At 37.3% G+C, this 17,282-nt stretch overlaps 2 protein-coding genes across 3 annotated transcripts; one reads left to right on the top strand and one right to left on the bottom strand.

Annotated features, from left to right (window-relative positions):
* Positions 1-367: 367 nt before the first annotated feature.
* On the top strand, positions 368-2,430 carry LOC146146832 (hematopoietic prostaglandin D synthase-like). 2 transcript variants are annotated; one of them, XM_083387741.1, is made up of 4 exons: positions 368-560; positions 1,159-1,361; positions 1,666-1,758; positions 2,073-2,430. In XM_083387741.1, exons 1-4 carry the CDS (start codon positions 428-430, stop codon positions 2,235-2,237), a joined length of 594 nt encoding a protein of 197 aa, XP_083243867.1. In that variant the 5' UTR covers positions 368-427; the 3' UTR covers positions 2,238-2,430. The 2 variants fall into 2 exon arrangements, with proteins under 2 accessions (XP_083243867.1, XP_083243868.1); XM_083387742.1 differs by having other exon boundaries at positions 1,666-1,767; positions 2,082-2,430.
* An 868-nt stretch (positions 2,431-3,298) lies between these two features.
* Positions 3,299-17,248, bottom strand: LOC146146831 (mannan-binding lectin serine protease 2-like). The gene is made up of 17 exons (XM_083386700.1): positions 17,157-17,248; positions 16,366-16,609; positions 15,118-15,286; positions 13,725-13,886; positions 12,626-12,729; positions 12,422-12,514; positions 11,980-12,133; positions 11,501-11,689; positions 10,089-10,203; positions 8,947-9,059; positions 8,236-8,346; positions 7,772-7,862; positions 7,640-7,706; positions 7,165-7,287; positions 5,831-5,945; positions 5,429-5,582; positions 3,299-4,372 (listed from the first exon to the last, which is right to left on the bottom strand). Exons 1-17 carry the CDS (start codon positions 17,159-17,161, stop codon positions 4,180-4,182), a joined length of 2,202 nt encoding a protein of 733 aa, XP_083242826.1. The 5' UTR covers positions 17,162-17,248; the 3' UTR covers positions 3,299-4,179.
* Between the last annotated feature and the right edge of the window lie 34 nt (positions 17,249-17,282).

Below are 17,282 nucleotides of genomic sequence, written 5' to 3'. Positions count from 1 at the left end.
ACTTGTTTGTGTTAGAAATGATTTTACATTAGTATTAACTGCTTGAGGCTTAGATATGTGTTTCATAGCTGTCGTAATATGAGTTTACATTGCTAAACATGCCAGAGCATTAACATTATCTGCCTAAGGTCTAGAAATGCATTCTGGAGCTCTCGCCTGTCTGCTTAGCTTGTTAGCCACGCCAGTTTGTAAAACATAACGAAATGCTTGCTCATCGTGAAATGACTTGACAAAAATTAAAAAGTTGGTAGCCTACAGCCAGAGCAATTGAATTGAAGCCGAATTGCCTACTCATGGCGCAATGGCTAGAGAGAGTATAAGTAGTAGGCCTATACGCGACCAAACGACATTCTACATTGACACAGATTGCTGCTAGCTTGTAACGTATTACTGTCGCTTGTAACTCGGAAGTTCAACTCATCGAAAGATGCCTTCGTACAAATTAACTTACTTCGACCTCAAAGGCAGAGGCGAAATGATTCGCATTTTGTTCGCTTTCAAAGGTGTTCAATATGAGGACAACAGAATTCAATTTAAAGACTGGCCAGCATTGAAGGACAGTAAGTTGAACTTTGTTAAAGAATTTATGTGCCACTGTATTGCGCGGCGTTTGACCAATAGAAAAAAAGGTGCTTACAGCATGTATAGTAAACTTTTAACGTTCCAAGCGTTATAAAATTAAATGAAAACAGTTTGATTTTTTTTAATTACAAGTAAATAGTGCTCTAAAATGTAAGGAAAATCCGGCGCTGGTTTAGAATCCTGCCAAATATTTGCCCAGGGATTTATATTGCTAACGTTATGTGGGTTATGGTGCGGGTGCGAGTTAGGGTTTGGGTTCGGGTGGGTCAAATTTTATTATTATGTTTATTCTCCCATATTAATTTATGGCGCTGGTCTAGAATCCTACCACAACTCAATTATTTGGGTTAGGGTGCCGGTTAGCGTGTCGGTTATGGTGGGCCAAGTATAATTAATAAATAATGAATATAATAATACTTCACTCACCCACCCACACCCAAATGCTAACTCGCACTCTAACCTGAATATTGTGCGTTGATTTAATAATTTTGGTAGGATTCTTAAACGGCGACACCAAAAGCTATTAAAACTATCCACAAACATTTATTACGACTGTGGCTTGTGTTTTGCATGCAGAAACGGCTTACAAGCAGTTGCCAGTGTTGGAGGTAGACGGGCATAGCATGTCGCAAAGCTCAGCCATCGTCCGCTACTTGGCACGCGTTTTCGACTTGAATGGAAAAACGCCACTCGAAGAAGCGAAGGCCGATGAAGTCGGCGAAGCGATGCGCGACATTATGCAGCTTTTGCCTTGGACCGAATCCGACCCAGAAAAAAAGGCAAATAACAAAAAAATATTTTAGAGGAAACTGATTTTAAATTGTTTGTGGCACTAGAATTAAAAAAAAATCACCAAACATTGAACTTATTCAAACGAAAATTGCTCCAATTTTGTAAGAAAGTTATTTTGTAGTCATGGATTGAAGGTTGTGTGGGCAGTATGCACTCTTATAACAGCATTAATAAACCTCTGCCTCACATTTCACTCCTCCACTTGTTTACGCGGCGTTTTTCAGTTGGGTTGAGTTATAAAATCACTTTTTTAATGTTGAATTTTTATCTGATGTTTTTAATTTCGTGCAGAAAGAGCTGATGAGCATTGCTGTGAACGACAAGATTCCGCCTAAGTTGGTGATCCTCGAACAACAGCTTTGTGGGGATTACTTTTTGCCTCAGGCAAGTACTATGTATGTACGCAAAGGCCTGACGATAATCGACCTCTGAAGCGGCAAATTAGACGAAATCTTCACCAGTTAGTTACCTTATGTTATAAAAGTAAACTTTAATTTTTTATTCATATTACAGCTCCGTAATGCCGTCGCGTAGCTTGCCCAAAGTCCTATACAAAATGATGCTGCGACGATAACCTAAGAAAACCGCGTCCTGTCTGTTCAAACAAACACCGCTGAAAAGCGTTCGCTTTATGTAGAAGTGCTAGCGAATAAGTGGGTCGCCAAGTTTGTTAATTATTCATAAAATGGTCTTTTCAGGTGAGCTACACAGACATTGTGTTCGCCACCAGCGTCGACTATCTCCAATCTCTGCGAGCAGACATTTTGGAGGCTACACCGCGTCTTAACGCTTTGAAGAACGCCGTGTTTTCCAATCCCGGCGTCGCCGAACATGTGAAAAACAGGCCGGTCACCAGCATCTGATTTACTGGTTAAATATACCGAAATTACGTGCACAATGTAAATATTTGTCTCGTTCGGTTTTGTGTAACCATTTCATGGCGAAACCTTTTTGGATTCCGTGATTTCTTCTCCGCCTTTTTACCAGTCGATTTCCAATCATAAAAAATGTTTGTGTAAGTAAATATTTCACATATCATTCAATATAAATGATGTAAAAGCACATGGTCAACGTGAATCGTGAGGGCAGTATTGGACGTTAATGAGTAAATTGCAGCATGTCAATTGGCATATTGGTGCACGCTAAAATAATTGTCAAAGGCGATACACACCTTATCATACGTTGATCTAATCAATCAAGCTGTATTTTCTTTAAACACACTTCTAATGAGCCATGTCAGGTGTTGGCAGCCTGCGGCCGAATGCGGCCCATAGATCGAAAATATGTGGCCAGCGGTAAGCTTAACTTTAAGGCCCGCTCCACAACAATCTTACTCTGACAAAATCCCTTTACAGTATGTTTTTGACTAACACCAATCATGATTAAACACCTGGAAAATTGACATTAGGTGGCCGACAATTTTAAAAGTTAAAATAAACCAAGATTTCAGAATAACAAACTAAAATCGCTAGCAACAAGTTTAATCCATATTGGTATTAGCTGCAAAATTCAAAAGGCCTTTAAACGCTCGGTATTGGTCTCATTAAGAAATAAAGCTACCCCTACAGGGTGTATCAAAAAGTCCATAATCCCCAAACAATTAAACGAATTAATAATGTTTTAAGTCGTCTTTAACAAGAATCCCATGCGAATGTTTATACAATTTTCCAATTTAGTCTAGGCTTTTTATTATGACGTCTTTGAAATTTATTATGACGTCTTTGACTCGTTGTTTTGCGGGGACATTTTTAGGAGTTTCTGCGCATTTTGTATAAGGAATAAACAAAACACCTTATCTCGCAATTAGTTTAATGTTTAGTTTAGCGATTTAATGGCACAATAATTAGAACATTTAATTTATTTACTACTAAGTATACAAATAGAATTAAGGAGCTTGATATTAACACAAATGCTTTTTGTTCATAATAGATTTATTTTGTAATACAGTACTTCGATTTTACAATGCTTTGTAGAACATTTCAAATATCACCGTTGTTATGCCGTTTATGATTTAAGGCAAAGCGGTTTTGCAAAATTGTTTTAAACGTATACGCTTTGCTTTGTTTAAATACAGTTAGTGCAAACAGAGTAGCCTAACAAATAAGGTGCGTGCAAGAATCATAAACTTTAACTGCAATTGATTAAGTAATTAGAATAGAGCTGACAGAGTTGAGATTATTTTGTTTGCGGGTAGTTAAATGCAAGTGGGCCGCTATCAAAGGTAAGATTTATAGCCAATCGCCTATTTATTAACCGTAGCTATACGTTTGAGTTGAACTGGCGTACATTGAGCCAGGGATATAGCCGGAAACTCAAACAAGTTGGCACGGCGGTTACACTGGGGTCATTTTGCCATGTAACCTTTGTAGGTTCGGTTGATTTAAGCTAATAAAGCAAGAATTACAGCGTTTTCAAGCCAAACAATAAGTTGCAGCGATTTAAAAGTTTTGCGCAGCCGGAGTGTTTTTGCTCTGGCCATTTATGTTTTAACACGTTGATAATTCTGTGAACCTATTCTATAACTTGAAACAGGCTATTCCTGCCAGGCATAATATATAACCGAGTGTTGCTCATCCAGCAGTATTATATAATTATTCTATTCTAACTTGTCCAGCCTTATTGTTTACATGGCTGTGCGTTTGGCCGGGTAACTAATTGATATGCGACCCATCGTCATTTATTTAAATATTAATTTAAAGCATTTGATACATGTACCGGCTGCATTTTGTAATAAAGCTTTTTTGCGATAGGCTCCCATGTGTACTGTACAGCATGCAATGCGCTCAGATATTATATAGGTTAGCGTTAGATGATGTGTTCGTCCAAGAACGATATGAAATTTCCGACTTTGGTGTACACGCCGAGGACGTTGACAGGCGTGCAATTGCGACTAGTTCCAAACGAAACAATTCCATTAAGGAACCAACGGTTGGTTCTCAGGTCGCGGTACATGAGCGGTCCTCCTGAGTCGCCTTGGCACGAGTCGCGACTCTTGTAGCTGTAAAACAAAGAAAATAACCCGGTTGATCCTTCATTTCCTGTAGGACTGCAGGTTTGTGGTCTACAAACGCGTGACACGAAAAGCACAACAAAGAGTAATTTTTTAATAATGCCACATTAATATGATTGCTCTGCAATGTTCGTACTTTATTTGCCGTTGTTAGTACTTTATTACGTTGCTTTTTTTTCAAAAATAAGATTCTTTTTTTCGACTGGGCATAAAGAGCTGGACTGTGTTATTATCTTAAACCGAAAAATAAAATTTATATATTAGTTAATCTAACATAATGACTTTTTGCTTTTATGTGAACACATTCCGTTGTTTTATAGCAGATCTCCAATAGTTCTAATTCTGTAAGTTATTATATTTGTTGGCAAAGTCATGTAACTAAATTCCTTACTCAGATCGGTCTTTAGGTGATTCTTAACCTAATCGTCCTTTTTTTAAAGGGCGCCGTTGTTTAAATTTAAAAATGACTGACAATAAAATATAGGGTCCACTTTGCACTATAGGGATAACGCATACACTATCCAAACAAATGTGTATTATTTATGAGCCAGTAAATCGTCTTGCTTATAATATTTTGTAGGTTAGCTTTAATAGATCTAGTCAAAATATTTGTCTGAAAGCCAAAGCCGAACGGCAGCCATTCTGCAGGAAAGAAGAACCCCTTTTTGACACTGGGGACACCTATTAAACTATACTTAACCTGTAAGCTTTTTTGTCATATCTTCTATGTGTAACTATAGTTCTATTGAGAATTATCTGGCACCATTATAGTTGTATATTATATATAAAATATATATATATATATAAATCACACATAGGCTTACTAAAAACTATATATTAAATTTGTTCGGACAATCGATATATTTTCATTCAACAGCACGTAGAAACTATTGGGAAATAGGAACTTCAACACAAACCAAATCAATAGAGTACTAAAAAACATGGTTTTAGAAAGGTTTTCAGAAAACGATTGGCAAAAACAATCAATTGCAAAATTCGCAGCATCACGCAAAACTACCTACAAGATAAATTCTGACAACTTACAAAAATCCGGCACAGAACATGTTATGGTTGATTTTTATTCTGGCGTATGTCGACGCGTCCACTATTTTTGAAAGGGCAAAGACTCTTCGGCATGTTGTGTGGTTAAAAAAGGGAACTCTGGTCTGCTTTAATCGCAGAGACGGTGTTCCATACTCTGAAACATTACAGTACTGGTTAAGTGGAATACCATTTAGAACAGGGGTTCTTAAACTGGGGTCCATGGATCCCTTGGGGGTCTTAAAAAAATTAACATATTTCTGAGAATCTATTTGATTCGCGAGACAGTGGTTCGCCATCCCTGGGCTATATTAACAATAAAAACATAAGACGTTTTTGTATTAACACCATATCGTAACATAACTATGTTCGTAGATATTGCGGCTGTTTTGAGAACATCGTTACCTGTTAAACCCCATCCAGCGATAACTCCACGATTTTGATATTCCGGACTGTCGAGCAAACCAAGCTGTGGAAGATTTTTTTGGCGGTCGCTCCTTGGAATGCATATCGGTCGCACCTTTTGTTTTAAAATGCATTTCAACACTTTGTAATGAGTTGATATATAGTATTTATACCTCACAAGTACTTAACCAACTACCAGAACTCAAGGCAGCCAATGATTTTAAAGCGCATGATGTCAAATTTTTGTAAACATGTAACGTACAATCTAGCAAAAAATCGCTAAAGAACTTAACAAACCAAGCCCGAAAATATTGCAACGACTTCCCGTTGCTCATTGATTGTTTATCTTACATTTTCTATTAATTTTTCTTCCAAGCAAAAGGAAATTATTGGGATGAATTTAATTGCCTTTAAAACTGTAAACACACAAATGACCAGTAATTTAAAAAACATGTGGCAATCATTGTACTATTATAATGTGAAGATCGATATTAAAAGGCTACATGTCGTCTTGTTCCAATCCATACATTCAAATTTATTATTCATATAGTCCTACATTCTGTAGAGCAGTAGTTCCCAATCTAAGTTATAAAGGGTTGTCTGGGGGGTCTCCGTGGAGTATTTAATAACGGAAAAAATCTACTTGGCAACAACAATGTGAACTAATATTTTAGCACTAGAAGGAGCAAAAGCTAGCCTATAATGTGGCATTTGCTGCAGTGAACCAGCCGTGTTTGTTACTGCACCAATATGTTTTTTTTAAATGAATCAAGCAAAGCTTCAGTCAAACAGTGTCTAATAAAGGCCCGTTTACACTACAGCTGCACTGAGCGGAGCTGAGCTGCACTGAGCGTGAAATTATTTTCACTACAGCTGCAGTGAGCTGCGCTGGGCGTAACAATCGCTTCAAAGCGTAACTTTAAGCTAGCTGCAGCTGCTGCACGGGGCTTGAGTTTAGCAAAGCTTGAAACGCTCGCCACAATAGAATTTAAATGCAAATTACACTTTGCTCAGCTCAGTGCAGCTGTAGTGTAAACGGGCCTTAAAAGCTGAGTGCTACGAATGGAAGCTGAAACCGCAACTTTAGCTAGATATAGTGCTTATTTCCGGAATTTCATCCGGAGCTCCGATCCGGAGTTTTTTGCTAAATTTAGAAACCAACAGTCATAATGTATACATTTTGCTTAGTTGAATGTGATTCTATTTGATTCTGGTTTATGAAACATTCACCCAAAAGATTGGGCGCGTAAGTTATCGAACGCTGAATCAGGGGGTGGCGTGAACAAAAAGTTTGAGAACCACTGCTTTCCAGCAATACATCCAACATGACATACGTATCTTCCGATAACTGCACTGGCGTTGAGTTTGATCACAGCAATGTCACTGTCCATGATACTATTGTAATCAAGAGGGTAAGAAAAGTTGACGTGCGAATAAACCTCTTCAGCGTTGAAAACCTAAAACATACAATTTTTGTTAAAAAATGAAACGAAATATGTGTCCAGAGTTTTAAAAGAAAAAAAAAAAACACGACAAGCAGGCTAGCAGTTTACGGCTATTCTATTATTATCTGACGAACTATTTTAATTTTACATATTCGACATATAGAAAGAGACTGAAGGTGCCATTTTGACGACCATTTTATTTTGTAGACTGCTCTTGATTTACGACAAAAAGTCTAAAGAAGATCTTCGCCCGACAAAACGCAAACCTTTGGACAAAATAATTCAAAAAAGTTTGAAATTTCCAAAAGATTAAAGACTATACGGTTTCAAACCAGCCAAGCAATATCGTTTTTTTTGGACGAACCTGTACATGAGGATTGGAAGAGTTCGACCGGTCGGTCACCCCAAGATAAACAGAGAAACCGGAGCCACTGAAAAACAATAGTAAGAATAAACTGCAGTGAAACGCGAAAATTTTTGTTGCATTTTTTCTAACCTCATTACGCAATGGGCTGCCGTCACCACATAGCGTTCATGTACGAGCGAGCCGGCACAGAAAGACTTTTGTGTTGACAAACCTTTTTTTCCTGTAAAATCAGATAAATGTGTGAATAGCAATAATTATAATATATTGTCTGCAACAGACACTGTGTAATTTACCATCTGAAGATATTTTCTCAGTAAAAATTGTCATTACAACATTTCAAGGTTTTATAGATTCTAGTTTTAAGGATAAATTTCAGCAAAATTTAGCCGGAAAAAGCATCTTAATAATAATTCTTTTAAATCAAGTTTTTTTGAATACATTTTTAGTGTAACAAAATATCTTAATAATGATTTATTTAAATCAATTTTTTTTTGTGAATATTTTTCTAATGTAGCCTATCAAAGTATTTTAATCATAATTCGTTTAAATGAAAGTTTTTTGTAAATATTTTTCCAATGTATCAAAGTACAAACTTAGATCGAGGAAAGCCATCCAAGGCCACTCGGCAACTCTGGAAAACTTGCCACCGATGATATGTATACCTAAGATGGACCTACCACCGACTTGCGTTTTAACGCCGCATTCTAAAAAAACAACAGACTGCCATTATTTGTATACCTTGAAGTAGCAGATTGAGAATGTCTGAATCAGAGTAGGATCAATTACACTAATTCAGCATTACAACTACAATTACATTAAAAACTGTAATTAATTCTATCAATTGCCATGACAAAAATGCAATTTACCAAGTTTTTTATTGCTGCTAAAATATGGCAAACAGTTTATGTCTTGTCGCTTCCGAAAGAAAATAAACAATGTTGAACATTATTGAAACTTCAATTTTCTCCATATCAATGTATTGAGCCAAAATTTTAGCAAATTACAACTACAATTAGAGTTACACAGAATGAAAATATCTCAATTACATTACACTTACAGCTAGGCCTACACTAAAAACTGTAATTAATTACATTAATTACAATTACAAATTACAATTGATCCAACTCCGGTCTGAAATTCTGAATGTGTTAAGTGTCGTACCGAAAACTTTCGATAGTCTACAAGAGAAAATCAGTGCTCCAGAGATCCTAAAACACGTACCAAATTAATTTTATTTATGTATTGGGCGCTCGCGTTAGACTAAGTCTTTGTTAAAGTTTCGTTCAATCGGGCTTTTTTCTCACGTGGTTCGCATATTGGAAGGTTGTCGTCCTGAAATATCGACGATTTTTTTCGTGGTTGCCAAGTTGCATCGTGATTGCAGAACCACTCTGCAGACCCGGACGCCATCCTGTACCTATATAATGAGTATGAAGTAGTCGGTAAACGGCTAAGTTCAGCGGCTTATACCGCCGCGTTTTTGCAAGATGAGTGTAAGGATTTCGGATAATACGATTACTATTCTGCATTAGAGGAATGGTGGCACTGTATAAAGACCAGTTATCGACAAGCTTTCGCACAACCGTGCTTCATATGTTCAAAGTATACTTTTATACTTTATTTCGAATTAGACAAATACGGCCATTTACAAAGATTGCTATACTGAATTAATGTCAGCAAAAAACAAAACATGATTTGTGATCCAACACAACGATTTCCACTCGCAAAAATATTTCTTTTATTACAGGTTATCAACTGGCGGCAAATAAACTTTTTAAGAAGAGTTTGACCTAATAACCTGAAAAACTACAAATAAACTTTTTTAATTTTTCCTCTCTTGCTGGTTTAAACATAGTAGTTACGTCATTTGGTACAAGTTAAGGTCGTGGTAGAATATCGCGTATCATAAAGTATCGGAAATCCCTAGCTTAGCCATATTGTTAACACGTAATAAAATGCATTGGAAACCTAACATTAAAAAAGGTCGTTTATCTAGTTTAGGTTGCAAATTTTTACCATTTAATATACGTATTGTACTCAAAGTTCTGTACCTCTTTAAAGACGTAAATGATTTTCGCAAAGCACAAAAAACAATAATCTGAATTAATTTGTAGTGTACAGCCCTATAATATGCTACCTTTTATCGGACACCCCTAGCTTTAGCCATATTGGTAACACTTAATAAAATGCTTTGGGAAAACAAAAGATAAGATAAAATGGTCGTTTATCTAGTTTAGGTTGCAAAATTTTACCATTTAATATATGTATTTGTACTCAAAGTTATTTCCCTCTTTAAAGACGTAATTGTAATTTTCACACAAACAACAATAATCTGAATTATTTTTAGTGCTGTATAATGCTACCTCTTTAAACATTCAACTATTTCCTGTTTTTGTATCATAAATCGTTACGTAAAAAGCAAATTCACAACATACATTACACTTACCATTCAATGCAGTTAATAACGATGGTCGAATTGAAATGTAGCTGTATGTTGTCGATGTTTTGAACGACAGTTTTATCGATGTTAAGTAGATTCGCCGGTCGGGGACAATAAACAACTGAAAAATCATTGGAAATGAATGATAGTTAATTAGGCTACTTTTATTCAGGTCAGCAAATCGCGGAAATGTTTTTCACTCATCAATACTTGATGCAGCACTGTAGCAAGTCTATAAAACACTAACACAGAACTGTGATCTATAACAGCCTGTGGGGGGACTAGCATTTACTTTTTAACTGAAGGCCAGTTAAACTAGAAATGTTTGTTTTTATTTTGATAGCTCCACTATAAAGTTCTATTAGACAATATTTTGTAAAGTTTAACCAAGGGTGGTCACATAGGGTTAAGCTCTCATGAACGGGACCACAACTCACTGAAGGCTGAGAACCAATAATTATATGGTGAACAGCTTTCACTTAGTAATAACAATTGGACTACCGTTAATAGCTATTGAGATAAACGAAATAACTAAACAACTAAATTAAAATAAATTTTCTAAATTTGAAAAAAAAAAACTTTACCAACATTTATATTAACAATATTTCTTTCGTCTACAATGCGGTGTTTAATATTTTGAACATTACTTGGCTTAAAATAAGATACAATTTTTTCATAAAATTAGGATATTCATCGTAATTTTTGCACATAAACCAGTTTGCTTACTATACGTGCGTTTTTGTTTAGTTGAGGTATTGCTTATAATCGAAAGAGATTGCCAATTTTAATAGCATAGCGTTTCATTTTAATAACAAGGACTTGGCTTGGTGTTGACTTGCTCTAATTATGAGTTGAATTGGACTTGTTCTGGGCAACGGATGACACGGACTGGGTTGTTTATTCGAAAATACTTAGGTAGATTAACAAAATGACCTGACTGGAACTTAAGTCATCTTAAAATAACTTGTTTACAACCAGGGCTGCGAAGTCGGAGTCGGACTCGGGACTCGAGGAGTCGATTTGTTTTGCTGGAGTCGAACTCGGGACTCGAGTAAGACCACGCAAAACTACTCGAGTCCCGAGTCCTGCATGCGCATGCGCAGTTTCAAACTTTAAGACTGATATGACCGCCAACTGGAAATTGTAGAAGTGAAATAGCATAATGTGAAATATTTTCCAACCAGGTAATGTGAGTGAATGAATTGTAAGATAGCCCAATAAGTGGATTGCTGATATCTACGTTATGTTAGTTACGTAAGTTGGCGAAATAAAGGCTGTAGAGTCAGGGCCGGAATCGGGATTCGACGAAATCGCACATTTCACCGGAGTCGGACTCGGGTTTTTTTAACCGACTTCGCAGCCCTGTTTACAACACTGACGAGTGTTTACTAAGTAATAACTATCAGGATATTTCTTACTTTGACAAGTTGGCGGCGGCGGGACCCAATTGCCTGCTTGGCAACTCGATGTAGACGATCCGACCAAGTTGTATCCAACATTGCATCTGAACTCTACGGAATCTTCGTGTTCATGAAATCCTTTGTCGTTTAGGTCGATTACAGATCCGTTGTTCAAAGCGCCAACTATTTCCGAGTCACATCGCTGTTCTAAAAAACAATTCGGGGCGCTGGTCTACAATCCTACCACAACGAATATCATTTGAGTTAGGGTGCGGGTTAGCATCTAGGTTTGGGTAAGTTATGCAATATTATTAAATAATAACACTTGACCCACCCTCACCTAAACACTAATCAACACCCTAACCCAAATACTGTGCGTTGCTTTAATAATGGTTTCAACGCTGTGGCAGGATTCTAGACCAGCGCCCAATTCGGATTGCAGATGTCATGAAAAGTGGCACAACTAGGCCAAAACTAATAACAAAACGAAAGTTTACTTGCTGCTCTGTATTCCAGTTTGTAACCGGCTTTTTCGGTAACCATGTCAGAGTGAAACTCCACGATTACGCTTGAAGAATGTAGATTTATCCAGGATCCGTTGTTCGGCGCCACAGAGCCACAATACTTTACATTATTGTTGGGAAGGATTAACTGAGAAAAAATAATATACAATTTATACAAAACAACAAAATACGGTCAAATAGCATTTCAAGTATAATTTATCAGGGGTGATCAAAATTTTCCAAACAATTTTTGATTGTTTTTCACTTAAAGCAATATAACTAGTTTATGCAGTAGTTTATGCATTTTAACATCTTTGATTCACCTTAACTTGGAGGATAAAAAGCATCCAACTTATCCCATACAGTACAGTACAGCACTACAATACAGATGTATGCGTTTTGTCGACAGTCCGACATAAAAAGTAGTATTATATACCTTTATCCAATCGTAGGCACAACCTTCTTGGTAATGTTCTTCAATGTCGAACAAAGGGTCAAATCTAATTTCGATCTCATTGCCATAACCGACCTGTTAAAAGTATGGATAAGCAAATTGATAAATAATCAAAATTTGCTATACGCTAAATTTGTTTTAAGTATTTTTCCTAAACGGCCTCGCCGACAAGTATAAAAGACGCACCTTAATAATTCTTTGGCAGTTGCTGAGTTTAGAGTAGGGCTGTGGATAGTCGGGCGAAGATAGTGTGCCGTTTTCGCCGGTGAGAATATTCTTGGAGCAATCCGCTGCGTGAAAAATAATTCCTAAATGTCTTTAGGCCCAGAAATGGCAAAAGAAATGGTACCAAAAATTGCAGTAAATCAAGGTTTTTTGTGACAACATTAAAATTATAACTTGAGACGGAAAATAACCAGGATATTTTATGCGAAATGGTTCAATGGTCTTTTTGGAATAACTGTCCAAGGTTCACACTTACTGAATCCTCGTCGCGTAATGTTTTTATAAAATTTTCTAAAGTTAATTGTTGCGCACAAGTTATTTTAACATGACTTCAGTGATGTCATTTGCAAAATATATTTCAGTCCCAGTCAATGATGTCAAGTTATTTTCACTATTTGAGTTTTTAAAGTTGGGTTCAAGCGCTTACCGCAGCATGTCGAAGTCTAGCCATTGAAAGGTGAAACTATTTGAAAACAATCTTTTGACTACAATACCATTCGAAATCTCCGACAACCTAAGGCCAAGCAAACTATACTTCACCTATGGTTTATAATGTTAGGCTGTTTTATTTATGCTATTTTACCAATTGACCTAAATCTCGGCCAAGTTAACTGTGTAATTTACAAATGTCAAGTTAAGTTGTTGTGTACAGAGAGATTTAGTAAATTAAAAAAAGACTTACTTGATTTTAATAATGTGTATTCTAATTACTTCTGCCATTTGAATCAGTGCTTCCGAACGTTTTTAGTTCGCGACCTACTTTTAATGCAAGTTTTATTGTGCGACCCACAATGAGAAATGACCAAACAAATGAAGTTACATAAAACCTGCATCTTTACTACTGGCGTACGTACTGAAATAGTTCATGCGACACAACGCATCTTACTTGTGATTTTGTTGCATAAATGTTACGTAAGGATAATACAATAATTTCCTGATCTATAATAGAAAACTGTAACAGATTAGAAATGATTCGCGAACCACCAATGGGTCGCGACCGACTGGTTGGGAAGAACTGATTTAAATGACTACTTTTTACATGAAACTTGATGCGGCTTACCTATGCACGTGTGTTTGTTGTCGTGGAGTGTAAATCCTTGGCGACAGGAGCAGTAGTAACTTCCCGGGACGTTGTGGCAAAAATGGTTGCAGTAAAGCACTTCGTCCCAATTTTCTTCTCCACCGTTAAGCTTTTTTCGTAACTCGTGGCATTCGTTCCTGTCTATAGTATCATGTGGTGTCAATTACTGCCAGAAGTAGAAAAAGGACAATACTTAGGCGCCACTTCTCTGGCTCAAACGAGTATATTAAGTTTTGTTAGGTGCAGTGTCGTAGCCAGTCGAAAAATTTGGGAGGTGGAGCAAAAATTTGAACTTTTTTTGTTTAGCTTTGTGTGAACTGCCGTATCGAACAAAAATAAATATGCTAGCAAACATTTTCGAGTAGCAACAGACTGAGTTTTATCGCAATACTCAAATAAACATTCAAAGATAAAAAATAATAATGATTATATGAAACGTGATAATTACATTTTTTGTGACGTAACAATGCATGACAATTGAAGGTGTGACATGTCTGAGATCGACTGTTGTACTGCTCATAAATGCTACAAAACCATTATTAAGAGTACAATATTTCCAAAATTTTGGGGGGACATAACCCCTGTGCCCCCTGGCTACCCCTATGCTCAGCTGAGGAATTGTGGCTCCTACTCACGTATGTTTAACCGATATAAAACACAACGTATGTTTAACCGATATAAAACACAATAAATAAAATGTCTCGACAATAAAAAAGTACCTATTAGGCTAAATCAGTGATTCTCAACCTTTTTTAGAGCCAGAGCCGCATTTCAAACCTAAGGTTTGCAAGGAGCCGCATAAAAAACAACAGTAGGCATATAATTAAAAAACATTAAAATAGCAACAAGAAAACAACAAATATACATCACGCTAGCCTAGGATAACTAATTAACAGTGTTTGCCATAGCTTTGCCTATTGCCATAGCTTGGCGATCAGGACTAAATATATTGTGACGTAACAAACCACAAAATTATTTTAAAGAGCCGGACGGAAGTACCCGGTAACATTAGTACTTCGTACTCGGGATCCTTGCTGATCAAATTCATTCACTTTTAATTTATTTTACTTCCTTTGTTGCAGTTCTGCTACTGCTACTAACTAATTTTTCACTCCGTTAGTGAGAGCCGCAACATGTACAGTTGAGAGCCGCATGCGGCTCTGAGAGCCGCGGTTGAGAATCACTGGGCTAAATAATAAAACAAGTGGCTCTTGTGTGTTACGCGTTACTCGACCGTGTCAAAAGATTTGGCAATATCGAAAAACTTACCACTTGGTCGCCGAACAAACGTTTGGCGATATTGCTTAATTTTGTGAGTGCATTAGAGAAAGAACAAGCCTTCCCTTAGAAAAGCAATTAAATCAAGCGTTACCTTCCGCACGAAAGTGGGCCTCAAATCCGACGTGGGGATCCTCGTTGGAGTAATCGGACACAAAGCGAACCGTCATTTTGTTGCCAGGTGATCTGATGACTTTGTAGGGCCCCGGAGCATTTGGATTGTGCTTCTCGGCATTGCCGCACATACGAGACCCGTTGTCGACCTAAAAACCGCAAGACAGCAGTTGAAAGGTGTTCCTAGCCTCAATGTATTTCAATGTGGATAAGTTGCATCAATTATTTTGTCTATAGGCGCACACACAAATCCGTCGATTCCAACCAGCCCAAACAGTTCTAAACTCTGAGCAAACCAGTGTGGTTAACAGTTATTTGTGATATGATTAAAATCCCAATTAAATGACCTTCAAATAACACCAGTCCAAGCTTTATTAAGGACGTAAAGGCACATTCCAATTCATTGCGGTACAACACGTAGAGTTCAAGTTTCCTCATTATTATTAAACGTGTATGTTAAATAAAGCATTATAATTATAGTTATCTAATTCAATTTCATTCTTAAATAAAAAATATAAAAAAATTCTTAAATAAAAATCTAGCAAGTAAACTGTTTTTAGGGCATAAATTGAGGTAAATAACCCAATATTGTAAACATGTATATTTAAAGCACTTTTGTCCCCGTAATTAAGTCATTTGCCCTAAAAACGGCAGCAAATCCTGGTTGTATGAAAGACTTTAAATTAAAAATCAGTTATGGAACTAAAGTTTTACCAAAGTTTTAAGTGTTAAGGCCCGTTTACACTACAGCTGCACTGAGCTGCGCTGGGCGTAATTTGCATTTAAATTCTATTGTGGCGAGCGTTTCACGCTTTGCTAAACTCAAGCCCCGTGTAGCAGCTGCAGCTAGCTTAAAAATACGCTTCGGAGCGATTTTCACGCTTTGCCAAACTCAAGCCCCGTGCAGCTATAGAAAAACGTTACGTTTGGAGCGATTTTTACGCCCACCGCAGCTGAGCGCAGCTGTAGTGAAAAAAATTCCACGCCCAGCGCAGCTCAGTGCAGCTGTAGTGTAAACGGGCCTTTAGACTTACACCGTTTCAACTGCCTCTGTTATATAGCCTACTGTTTAAACTATTGTTATATACTGTATAGTGTTCAAACTGTAATTGCTATGTGGGGCATTCGGACTCGGCAGTCAAAATGGCAATCAACAAATGTACGGCTTCGAATTAGTTTAGCTAACCTTTTAAAGCTTCTATTATCCGAGTTTGTTTAGGGAAATTACCTTGACGTAGTCGTACACACAAAACCCTTCTTCTTTTTCGTAGGAATCTTCCAGGTCAAACACGGTGAAAATCAAGCGGACGCAAAAGCCGTCGCTCACTGTTATGTTCCATGTCCTGTCCACATCAGACGCGTAAGGTGCCGGGAAGCCACCGCTGGTAAAACTGCCGAACTCGGCTGCAATGTTTTCACAACGTGTCGAACCAAATAGCACGCCGAGCAGAAGGATAAAATTCGTGGCACATCTGCAAACACGGAATGTGTCAGTTTACGGTTTATAGGCAGCATGATCCAGTGGAGTTATAGCCCATATAAACATGCAGATATCAATCCTAAATCGGTATACTGGCCAAGCGATACGGTATAAACCAGTGGTTGGCGAACTCTGGGCCGCGGCCCAAATGTGGGCCGCAGAGCCATTTTTAGTGGGCCGCGACTTACTTTTAAACGTGCCAAAATGTGGTTCTGAGAGCCTGTCGAACAATATTTTTTGCCAACTTTACCTATATGTAATTAAAACAAATTTTCTTCGCGCGTATATTCTTCGCTTTATAGTATGTTTTACATTATGCTATATAGCAGTGTTTTGGGCATTAAGGCTACGTGTAATACTTCACCTTAAAATCAAATACAGTATTCTGAATCCGCCACTGTTTTCGTAGTGGTTTTACGTAGTAGCTTTAATAGTTCAGCAAAGAGCACTTTGGGCCGCGACAAAAAAAGTTTGTCGACCACTGGTATTAACTTTTAGATAACAACTAGAAAATATGAGCCTATAATACCTTTTCCTACCTCATATTTAAGCTGTACTTGTCAGGCGTCAACAGCTGCTATCCATGCACGATATGAGTTAGAAGGCAGCAAACTACACGTTTATGTTTTCGCTTAGCCTAACTCAAGTCAAACTTAATAGCTCCG

This window comes from Ascidiella aspersa, chromosome 4, assembly GCF_963924565.1.
Source record: "Ascidiella aspersa chromosome 4, kaAscAspe10.2, whole genome shotgun sequence".
Classification (NCBI taxonomy): domain Eukaryota; kingdom Metazoa; phylum Chordata; class Ascidiacea; order Phlebobranchia; family Ascidiidae; genus Ascidiella; species Ascidiella aspersa.
Note: the sequence above shows the minus strand (reverse complement) of the source record. Positions and strands in the feature narration are given on the sequence as shown.